This window comes from Xyrauchen texanus, chromosome 40 (genome assembly GCF_025860055.1).
Source record: "Xyrauchen texanus isolate HMW12.3.18 chromosome 40, RBS_HiC_50CHRs, whole genome shotgun sequence".
In the NCBI taxonomy this organism is placed as follows: domain Eukaryota; kingdom Metazoa; phylum Chordata; class Actinopteri; order Cypriniformes; family Catostomidae; genus Xyrauchen; species Xyrauchen texanus.
Window position 1 is genome coordinate 308,857 of NC_068315.1, and position 12,245 is coordinate 321,101.

General features: G+C 38.2%; 2 protein-coding genes across 2 annotated transcripts in view; one reads left to right on the forward strand and one right to left on the reverse strand.

Moving 5' to 3' along the window:
• Positions 1-548: 548 nt before the first annotated feature.
• LOC127633632 (4-hydroxyphenylpyruvate dioxygenase-like protein) lies at positions 549-4,286 on the reverse strand. The gene is made up of 5 exons (XM_052112862.1): positions 3,647-4,286; positions 3,388-3,554; positions 1,666-1,817; positions 1,257-1,378; positions 549-1,154 (listed from the first exon to the last, which is right to left on the reverse strand). The coding sequence occupies exons 1-5, from the start codon at positions 4,279-4,281 to the stop codon at positions 980-982; spliced, it is 1,251 nt and encodes a 416-aa protein (XP_051968822.1). The 5' UTR covers positions 4,282-4,286; the 3' UTR covers positions 549-979.
• A 2,235-nt stretch (positions 4,287-6,521) lies between these two features.
• Positions 6,522-12,245, forward strand: part of zranb1a (zinc finger, RAN-binding domain containing 1a) — a 15,235-nt gene continuing 9,511 nt past the window's right edge. Inside the window, exons 1-2 of the mRNA XM_052112843.1 lie at positions 6,522-6,713; positions 10,163-11,117. Coding sequence (XP_051968803.1) covers positions 10,325-11,117 — 793 coding nt within the window. The 5' untranslated portion in view covers positions 6,522-6,713; positions 10,163-10,324. The remainder of the gene's footprint in view (positions 6,714-10,162; positions 11,118-12,245) is intronic.

A 12,245-nucleotide genomic window follows, 5' to 3' on the forward strand; every position in this document is an offset into this window, starting at 1 on the left:
CTATAAATCTACACTTTCACTTTCACATAAGACTCCAGTGGTTTAATCCATGTCTTCAGAAGTGATATGATAGGTGTGGGTGAGAAACAGATCAATATTTAAGTCATTTTATACTATAAATCTACACTTTCACTTTCACATAAGACTCCAGTGGTTTAATCCATGTCTTCTGAAGTGATATGATAGTTGTGGGTGAGAAACACATAAATATTAATGTCCTTTTTGATACTGTAAATCTGCACACAACTTTGACCAGGTCACATTTAAAAATAAAATAAAAGTGAAAGTGGAGATTACATTAAAAAAGGACTTAAATATTGATCTGTCACTCATATCACTTCTGAAGACATGGATTAAACCCCTGTAGTTTTATGATTACTTTTATGCTGCCTTTGTGCTTTTTGGAGCTTCAAAGTTCTGGTCACCATTCACTTGCATTGTATGAACCTACAGTGCTGAAATATTCTTCTAAAGATTTTGATTTGTGTTCTGCAGAAGTCAGTCAGTGAATTATGGCTTGGACACAAGAACAGTTGCTGTCAATGACGTTGGTCAGATTGTGTTACTGAACTCCAGGTCGTTCTCAACATTCACACATGAAAGCAAGATTCATCTCTGTTATCTGCAACACCAGTTACATTTACTGTTTCAACGGCAACTAGATCTGATTACATGCATTCCTATTCTCACACGTCAATCCTTAAAACACTGAACTGCCCGACTTCACCTCGACAAAAGTGGTCTGAGCTGGTAACCATGTACACACACACACACACACACACACACACACACACACGGGAATATAATATAGCTTTATTGAGTAAGCTCTATCTATAACTAAAATATCCAACATCTAATATCATGACAAAGATCTGAACAGGCAGATCAGATGGTGAAACACAACAGCATGCTGTAACAGACTGTTCCACAGCGCTTCAGGGCTCGCATCACCATCTACAGGCGCACATGAGAACTGCAGTCAGTTTAGTCCGGTCTGCTGGTTTCTGTGATCTTCATTCATGGAGGCCTGCACGGATCTCCAGAGCGCGCGGACGTTCCCCTCGCCGAAGCCTCTGGCTCCTTTCCGCTCGATCAGCTCCAGATAGAACGAATCCTCTCCAAAAAGGGGTTTGGCGAAGACCTGCATGAGATACCTGTGATCACATGACCAACAAAAGATGGAGGAGTATGATCAGACCAGGCAAAACATGATCATGACACACAAGCATTGGTACTGTTTAAAGTGATGTTCGGACCGTTGGCCGGCTGCGATCGGACTGTCCGAGTCCATGTGGACATCCGTGTCCAGAAGAATTCCAAACTGACTCAGTGTGTGAGGGTCAAGACCCGCATCCATGATCTCCTGCTGTTTACCCATCTGCACACGCACACACAGAGACACATTTTAACATTTTATCAAGCGCAGAATATGAATTATAGATAACATTTCTTCATTTGCACCATAAAATTGTTATTTCTTGATGTCCAACATGACGACACTTCACCAGTTTCTGAAAGTTTCTCTGGTAAGAAATGAATTTGAGTTGTAACTGTGTTTTGAACAGCGTTACAGAGATCAAATAATGCAAGTTTTCACTAGTAATGCCATTCCTGCCATCTAACAGCAGCTCTCTTCAGTCCTGTTGACCGCTAGCTCAGAATGACCTCAGTGTAGTACGCAGGAGGGGGGGAGAAGAACTGGACTCCAGCGCGGGTCAGCGTTCCAGCCGTGGACACGATGTCTTCCGTGTACAGTCCGATGTGCTGGATCCCTGCGCCTCCGTGCTGCTCCAGAAACGTGTCCACCTGATTACTGCCTGAAACAAAACCACTATTATACAACAGACGGTTCTGATGGTCAGTACAGCGATACACACTATAGTCACCGCTGTGATGATCAAAACATCTGCTCACTAGAGACTCAAGTATACCTCTGATCCTGACGTTCCATCCAAAATATTGATTCTAGCGCAGGATTTTTTTAAAAAAGTAATTTACCACGAACATATATCAAAAGCATTGGGTTACATGAGCAATACTTGTGCAGGATTCATGTTTCTTCTTTCACTCATCTTAACATGCACCAATGCTCAAAGACACAAACAGACCAGCACCGCCACAAGACTCGTTCAATCGAGAGGCCCTAGTTGAGCCGGATTATGACTAAAATAATGATTTAAATTACCCATTTAGTCCCAAGAAATACATAAATGATGATTTAAACCAAAATTTTAAATCACAAGTTTGATTAATTATGGAGTAATCCATTATTTTCCAGAGGGGGGTTGTTCGATCTAATGTATTTAATTTATTTAGTTGATCTGCAATCAGCTGAGGAAGAACTGACACAGACACCCAATGCCATCAGATCCTTCAATGTTTAGTGTTTTATGGTCCAGAAAACCACATTCCACTGGACCCCCACCAATGAAACAGTTCTTTACCTTATATGGGGGTGACATACATGTCTGAGCTGTGTGTGAAACCTGAGATACAGGAAACACATTCCTATAGAAAACATCTGTGAACAGGGAGCAGCGGCCCAACAAAAGAAGTTTAAGAGGCCTTCATTATTCCACAGGGAGCAAAACTACAGGTCTAAAAAATAACCTTATAAAAGTGTGAGCATCATGATTTTATTTTTACACACAGATCAGTAGATCTATTACTAAACTCAATTAATTTCAGCAGCTCTTGTTGCATTATACGGCAATGGTGCGAGTCCAAATATTGGAAAAAAAGCACATTTTTTGTTGTTTTCCAAAGTTGGAGTGAGTATAACTCTAGATGTTTTAAAGATATCTTAAAATCCTTTTATATTCTGGTTCACAACAAACTTTCCTTTTTGTATTGTCATTTTTAAGGCCTTATATTGTTAAATCCCAGAGATATGAGGCTCTCAATGTGCAAAATAGCGTCAAATGGATGCGCCACAATAGTATTTTACACATGGAGCCGTATTGAGAGCCCCATATCTCTGGGATTGAATCATATAGGGCCTACAAAATGACAATACAAAAAGAAAAGTTTGTTCTGAACCAGAATGTAAAAGGATTTTAAGATAACTTAAACACTTCTAGAGTTATAGGCACTTCGACTTTGGAAAAAACAACAAAAAATGTGCATTTTTCTCATTTTTGGACTCGCACCATTGCCGTATAATGCAACAAGAGCTGATTAAATTAACTGAGTTTAGTAATAGATCTACCGATCTATGTGTAAAAATGAAATCATGATGCTCACACTTTTATAAAGTTATTTTTTAGACCTGTAGTTTTTGTCGGACGATAAAAACAAGCTTCATACCCTGTGACCATCAATCAAAGTAGCTTTGACATGGAATAACTCTATAATCTGAGAGCACAATGCCATGAAACACTCCCGTACCTTGCTGAGCAAGAGATTCTGCGATCACAAACTTGCAGTCGGACTCTGTTGCATCTCTGAAGGGCAGTTTGATTCCAGACTCACTACAGTTCCAGTAGTCCATCGCAGTCAGTCGCAGCCCGATATCTTCATGTTCCAGAACAAATCCCTCCTCCACATCCTCATTCCTGCACACAGAGAGAGAGAGACAGTCATGTGTTTGACATTACAGGATTAAACTATTCCAAACAGATGATTGTATAATGGGACAGTATGATACCTGTTAATGAGGAACCTCTGGAAGCCAAAGATCTTCTCATACCAGTGTCTGATGTGAGGACTGCTCCTCCTGGGACAGGCGTATGTGATGTGATCGAAATGAGTGATTGGACACGGAGAGCCGTCTGCAGTCTGTGTGTCCGTGCCGACCTGATGGAAACCAGGCAGAAAGGCGCCCTGGTACTGAGATCTGTCTATGAGAGTATGGCACACATTACCCACTATAGACTTGATGATGGAGAAGCGGACCAGTCCTCGGTCATCACGAGCTTCAGTGGGCGGGAGGATGAACTCACAGCCCTGATCCCGCAGATCCCTGGACGAGCCCTCCACGTCCTGCACTTCAAAGCACACGTTACACACGGTGTCCACTGGATAGTGCGCATGGGCTTCATACGTGTGCTCTGTGGTGGCGGCACGCGCCAGATGTCCGTTCACGCTCTGCAGCGGTTCTTTTGCTCTCTCGTTCAGCACGAACACGGCGGTTCCGCGGCGGATCGCGAGCTGCTTCGCCCGGTCCGTCAGTCTGGCCGCAAACACGTTAAACTGGAACCGGGACACGAGATCATGAGCGACTTTATCCACGTTTGAAACGTGCAGCGAAATGTGGTGCAGCCGTTTCACGTAAGCGGCCATTTTGTTTTGACGTCACGCAGGGGGGCGTGTCGTGTTGCCGTCATCTTCTTCTTCGTCTTCTTCTTCTTCTTTGGTTTTACGGCGGGTGGCACCAACATTAAGGTGCATTATCGCCACCTACTCTCTTGGAGTGTGGACCAGAGTTTACCCCTTTCGTGAAAAATACTTATATTCATAAATACATAAATAAGTTAATTCATTTTCCAAAGCCTGTTTTGCTAACGCATCAACCTCTTCATCCCCCTATGAGCTGGTATCCACATACATATTGTCCCCTAACTTCCCACTAACCCCATAAACTATACTTCCATAATCTAGATCCTCTTAGACATCTCATCACATTTAGTGACTCTTATGAATATGTTTATTCCATGTTCATTTTGCATCAAACACACTCCCAGACACTTAAACTTTAACTCGTTCAATATTTTGTCCATGCATCTTTATCTGTGTATCGATGCCTATTTTGTCCATTTCTCTCTCACAAATAAAACGAAACTCTTCCCATTTCGCCCCGTCAGATATCCATTTCCTCATTGTTTTTCCTTGTTGTTTATTTCCCTGTGGTAATAAACTGGATAATGATCATTCCCCATTGATGTTTCATATCACACTCACATTTCCCTGCTAAATTAAAGTTAAATCCATTACTGACATATTCCCCGTATGTACATCTAGTCTCGTCCCTCTCCCATCATGTAAACAGGCCATGTCCTTTTCCTCCAACAGTTCTTCAATCACCATCTGTTTTATCCATAATGTGTGCATTAACATATATCACTCTCCTATTTCCATCCATTCCTTCAAATGGCATTAAACTACTCAGATCTAATTTCTTACAAGGATTATATTCAAATTTAGATGGAAAATCTGAAAATGTACCAAGAACAAAAATTCACTATCTGTCTGTCTGTCTGTCTGACTGACTATCTGTCTGTCTGTCTGACTGACTGACTGTGTGTCTGATTGACTGTCTGTCTGTCTGACTGACTGTGTGTCTGTCTGCCTGATTGACTGACTGGCTGTCTGACTGTGTGTCTGTCTGTCTGTCTGTCTATCTGTCTGATTGACTGACTGTCTGATTGACTGACTGACTGTCTGTCTGTCTGACTGACTATCTGTCTGTCTGTCTGACTGACTGTGTGTCTGATTGACTGTCTGTCTGTCTGACTGACTGTGTGTCTGTCTGCCTGATTGACTGACTGGCTGTCTGACTGTGTGTCTGTCTGTCTGATTGACTGACTGTCTGTCTGTCTGTTTGTCTGTCTGATTGACTGACTGACTGTCTGTCTGTCTATCTGATTGACTGTCTGTCTGACTATCTGTCTGTCTGTCTGACTGACTGTCTTTCTGTCTGATTGACTGTCTGTCTGACTGACTGTGTGTCTGTCTGTCTGTCTGATTGACTGACTGTCTGTCTGTCTGATTGACTGACTGTATGTCTGTCTGTCTGTCTGTCTGATTGACTGACTGACTGTCTGATTGACTGTCTGTCTGTCTGATTGACTGACTGTATGACTGACTGACTGTCTGTCTGTCTGATTGACTGACTGACTGTCTGTCTGTCTGACAGTCTGTCTGTCTGTCTGATTGACTGACTGTCTGTCTGTCTGTCTATCTACCTGTCTCTCTGTCTGTCTGACTATCTATCTATCTATCTATCTATCTATCTATCTATCTATCTATCTATCTGTCTGTCTGTCTGTCTATCTATCTATCTCTCTGTCTGTCTGTCTGACTATCTATCTATGTATCTATCTGTCTGTCTTTCTGTCTGTCTGTCTATCTATCTATCTAGCTGTATGTCTGTCTGTCTGTCTATCTACCTGTCTCTCTGTCTGTCTGTCTGACTATCTATCTATCTGTCTGTCTGTCTGTCTGTCTGTCTGTCTATCTATCTATCTATCTGTCTGTCTGTCTGTCTATCTACCTGTCTCTCTGTCTGTCTGTCTGTCTGACTATCTATCTAGCTAGCTATCTATCTATCTGTCTGTCTGTCTGTACAATACTGACAAAGTCTGTACAATACTGACAAAGAAATAAAAACCAATCACAGACAAAGTGCAGTAATGGTAATAAAAAGAATACTACTAATAACACTAAAATACAATACAATTACTGTAATTACTCTCACTGTAGGGCGGGATTTTGACGATCACATGATCTGAAAGTGTCCAATCAGCAGCGGCGCATTTGGTCACATGTACGTGACTGTGCGTGAGACCCTGGTCGCTTTTATTTTGTCAGAGCCGCCATTAAATCCGCATCTAAATCAACAATCAGCGCTTAGAAACAACATTTAACGATTAATAATATCATTCGTCTGTTTAAACAACACCCCGAGATCAAAACACACGATGAGGATCGAAAAACAGCATTAAAGAGTTGTTATTGTGACTGGAGACTTTAATGAAGGGCCCGCGCGGACTGAAGTGAGTGTTTACATATCTGTATAATAATGTGATTAATTATCTATGACACTCATCTCGCAAACTATTAACGTTAAAACACTGATAGTATTAAAAAATATTGATACCTCACTGACAGTATTAATGTTAGTATTAATACAACACTTATAATATAATAAGTTCTGGAAGTATTCACGCTAGTATTGATACAGCTTTGATAGTATTAATGTCATTATCGATACTTTACTGACAGTAATAATGACAGTATTAATGTTAGTATTTATCCTTATAGTACTGATAATATTAGTGCTAGTATTGATACAGCTCTGATAGTATTAATGTCATTATCGATACTTTACTGACAGTAGTAATGACAGTATTAATGTTAGTATTTATCCTTATAGTACTGATAATATTAGTGCTAGTATTGATACAGCACTGATAGTATTAATGTCATAATCGATACTTTACTGACAGTAGTAATGACAGTATTAATGTTAGTATTTATCCTTATAGTACTGATAATATTAGTGCTAGTATTGATACAGCACTGATAGTATTAATGTCATTATCGATACTTTACTGACAGTAATAATGACAGTATTAATGTTAGTATTTATCCTTATAGTACTGATAATATTAGTGCTAGTATTGAAACAGCACTGATAGTATTAATGTCATAATCGATTCTTCACTGACAGTAATAATGACAGTATTAATGTTAGTATTTATTCTTATAGTACTGATAATATTAGTGCTAGTATTGATACAGCACTGATAGTATTAATGTCATTATCGATACTTTACTGACAGTAGTAATGACAGTATTAATGTTAGTATTTATTCTTATAGTACTGATAATATTAGTGCTAGTATTGATACAGCACTGATAGTATTAATGTAATTATCGATACTTTACTGACAGTAATAATGACAGTATTAATGTTAGTATTTATTCTTATAGTACTGATAATATTAGTGCTAGTATTGATACAGCACTGATAGTATTAATGTAATTATCGATACTTTACTGACAGTAATAATGACAGTATTAATGTTAGTATTTATCCTTATTGTACTGATAATATTAGTGCTAGTATTGAAACAGCACTGATAGTATTAATGTATTTATCGATACATTACTGACAGTAATAATGACAGTATTAATGTTAGTATTTATTCTTATAGTACTGATAATATTAGTGCTAGTATTGAAACAGCACTGATAGTATTAATGTATTTATCGATATTTCACTGACAGTATTAATGTTAGTATTTATCCTTATAGTACTGATAATATTAGTGCTAGTATTGAAACAGCACTGATAGTATTAATGTCATTATCGATACTTCACTGACAGTAATAATGACAGGATTAATGTTAGTATTTATTCTTATAGTACTGATAATATTAGTGCTAGTATTGATACAGCACTGATAGTATTAATGTAATTATCGATACTTTACTGACAGTAATAATGACCGTATTAATGTTAGTATTTATCCTTATAGTACTGATAATATTAGTGCTAGTATTGATACAGCACTGATAGTATTAATGTAATTATTGATATTTCACTGACAGTATTAATGTTAGTATTTATCCTTATAGTACTGATAATATTAGTGCTAGTATTGATACAGCACTGATAGTATTAATGTCATTATCGATGCTTCACTGGCAGTAATAATGACAGTATTAATGTTAGTATTTATTCTTATAGTACTGATAATATTAGTGCTAGTATTGATACAGCACTGATAGTATTAATGTAATTATCGATACTTTACTGACAGTAATAATGACAGTATTAATGTTAGTATTTATCCTTATAGTACTGATAATATTAGTGCTAGTATTGATACAGCACTGATAGTATTAATGTCATTATCGATACTTTACTGACAGTAATAATGACAGTATTAATGTTAGTATTTATTCTTATAGTACTGATAATATTAGTGCTAGTATTGATACAGCACTGATAGTATTAATGTCATTATCGATACTTCACTGACAGTAATAATGACAGTATTAATGTTAGTATTTATTCTTATAGTACTGATAATATTAGTGCTAGTATTGAAACAGCACTGATAGTATTAATGTAATTATCGATACTTTACTGACAGTAATAATGACAGTATTAATGTTAGTATTTATCCTTATAGTACTGATAATATTAGTGCTAGTATTGATACAGCACTGATAGTATTAATGTCATTATCGATACTTTACTGACAGTAGTAATGACAGTATTAATGTTAGTATTTATCCTTATAGTACTGATAATATTAGTGCTAGTATTGATACAGCACTGATAGTATTAATGTCATTATCGATACTTTACTGACAGTAGTAATGACAGTATTAATGTTAGTATTTATCCTTATAGTACTGATAATATTAGTGCTAGTATTGAAACAGCACTGATAGTATTAATGTAATTATCGATACTTTACTGACAGTAATAATGACAGTATTAATGTTAGTATTTATCCTTATAGTACTGATAATATTAGTGCTAGTATTGATACAGCACTGATAGTATTAATGTCATTATCGATACTTTACTGACAGTAGTAATGACAGTATTAATGTTAGTATTTATCCTTATAGTACTGATAATATTAGTGCTAGTATTGATACAGCACTGATAGTATTAATGTCATTATCGATACTTTACTGACAGTAGTAATGACAGTATTAATGTTAGTATTTATCCTTATAGTACTGATAATATTAGTGCTAGTATTGATACAGCACTGATAGTATTAATGTAATTATCGATACTTTACTGACAGTAGTAATGACAGTATTAATGTTAGTATTTATCCTTATAGTACTGATAATATTAGTGCTAGTATTGATACAGCACTGATAGTATTAATGTCATTATCGATACTTTACTGACAGTAGTAATGTTAGTATTAATGTTAGTATTTATTCTTATAGGACTGATAATATTAGTGCTAGTATTGAAACAGCACTGATAGTGTTAATGTAATTATCGATACTTTACTGACAGTAATAATGACAGTATTAATGTTAGTATTTATCCTTATAGTACTGATAATATTAGTGCTAGTATTGATACAGCACTGATAGTATTAATGTCATTATCGATACTTTACTGACAGTAGTAATGACAGTATTAATGTTAGTATTTATTCTTATAGTACTGATAATATTAGTGCTAGTATTGATACAGCACTGATAGTGTTAATGTAATTATCGATACATTACTGACAGTAATAATGACAGTATTAATGTTAGTATTTATCCTTATAGTACTGATAATATTAGTGCTAGTATTGATACTTCACTGACAGTAATAATGACAGTATTAATACTCACATCTGTGACAGTATGAAGGTTATTAATACAGGCCTGCCAGTAATAATATTAGTATAAATGTTAGTTTTCTTATTGTTCTCTGTTTTTGACGCATCTCTTAATTCTGTGTTTGCAGATTGATGTCCCCTTGTCTGTATGTGTGAGATTGATGTGAGTGTGTTCTGTTGAGTGTGTGTTTTTGTGTGTGTGTGTGTGTGTGTGTGTGTGTGTGTGTGTGTGTGTGTGTGTGTGTGTGTGTGTGTGTGTGTGTGTGTGTGTGTGTGTGTGCTTCTTCACCATGACAGAGCAGTGTATAAAGTGGTCATGCGAGTACTGCACTTATGAAAACTGGCCATCAGCTATTAAATGCACCATGTGTCGGACTCCGAGGCCCAGCAGAACCATCATCACAGAGGAGCTGTTCCCGAGTAGCACCGACCCGCGCTCCGGACACCAGTGGGTCCCTGTGCACACCAAGGGCGGAGGGAGCAGTCTTCTCATCTGTCCAGATTCCAGCGCCCGACCTCGCATACGCCCCGCAGAGTTGTCCGAGCCCAGCGGTAAATGGTCCTGTCTGATGTGCACTTACCTGAACTGGCCGCATGCGATCCGCTGCACTCAGTGTTGCAGTCTCCGGCAGCGTGTGTGCAGCCCCGCGGAAACCCCACAGACTTCAGGGACCGGTGGGCGACAAGTGACCACGCCACCCGTGGACCCCTGTGAGGAATACAACGACCGGAATAGACTTAACACCCGGGCTCAATGCTGGACCTGCTCAGCCTGCACGTACGAGAACTGGCCCAAATCCCCTCACTGCGTCGTGTGCGACCACCCCAGACCCAACGACGCTATTCAGCTGACTGAGCCCGAGGAGACCTCGGCTGTGGTCAACGAGCAGGAGCGCAGGCACGTGCGGGGCGTGTGCAGCGGGGGGCAGCGGCGATCTCCCACGGTCTCTAAACGTGAGTCTGAGGTCCAGATCGAGCTTGCCATGGGCGGTAAAGAAGAGTTACAGATGGACTTCAAGAAACTCAAACAGATCCGGAACCGCATGAGGAAAATGGACTGGCTGTTTCTGAACGCCTGCGCAGGTAAGTGTCTCTGTAAACTGCTCTCGTTAAAGAAGCCGTGTGACCACATACTCGTTAATCTGCGTTCAACCGAAACATTCCTGAGGCGCTCGCTGAACAGACCGTTCTTAAAGAGACAGTACCACTTTAACACTTGCTCCACATGTTGGTGTGGAAAAATAAATATGTAACAAAGTACATACTTGCAATATAATATATGCAAATGATCCATATATATCGATTCAACACATGGAATTTGTAAATTTTTAAAAAGCAAAAATGTCCCTAAAATGATATGCTAATGTAAGCAAAACATATTGAAATATACCTAAATTAATCAATTGAATTTGAGAGCTTGTGAATTTGAATTAAATTGAATTAGGAAATCTGTATTTATACCCTAATCATAATAGAATTAGAATCAGAACTTTTATTCCCAAGAATTCTTATACAAGGAGTTTGTCTTGGTGACTGAAGCTTCCAGTGCACAAACAATACAACAACAAGACAGACATAATAAAACAATAGAAATAAAACTAGATGGGTACATTTCCTGAAGAAAATGTGAGTGGTGCTTGCCGTGGCAAAACTTATTTTCTAACTTGTTGCTAAGCACTAAAATAATGGTCATAGAAAGTTGCTAGCATGTGTTTTTCATTATGGTAGCATATAGGTGTTATGTTTGTGTTAACATGATGCTATCACGTTTTTAGCATGTTTTAGCACTTCGCTAGGCGATGTTAGCATTTGTTAGCATGATGCAAGCACATTTTTAGCATGTTTTAGCACTTCGCTAGGCGATGTTAGCATGATGTTAACACATTTTTAGCATGTTTTAACACTTCGCTAGGCGATGATAGCATGTGGTAGCATGATGCTAACATGTTTTTGCACTTCACTAGGTGATGTTAGCATGATGCTAACATGTTTATAGCATGTTTTAACACTTCGCTAGGCGATGCTAGCATGTGTTAGCATGATGCTAGCTAGTTTTTAGCATGTTTTAGCACTTCGCTAGGCAATGCTAGCATGTGTTAGCATGATGTTACCACATTTTTAGCATGTTTTAACACTTCGCTAGGCGATGCTAGCATGTGTTAGCATGATGTTACCATGTTTTTAGCATGTTTTATAAATATATTGATATTA

Excerpts from the sequence above, each read along its gene's own strand:
- LOC127633632 (XM_052112862.1), bottom strand. The coding sequence starts at position 4,281 with ATGGCCGCTTACGTGAAACGGCTGCACCACATTTCGCTGCACGTTTCA. Across the intron at positions 3,555-3,646 it reads CAGAGGTTCCTCATTAACAG|GAATGAGGATGTGGAGGAGG; the intron begins GTATCATACTGT and ends CTCTGTGTGCAG. Across the intron at positions 1,155-1,256 it reads CCGATCGCAGCCGGCCAACG|GTATCTCATGCAGGTCTTCG; the intron begins GTCCGAACATCA and ends ATGTGATCACAG.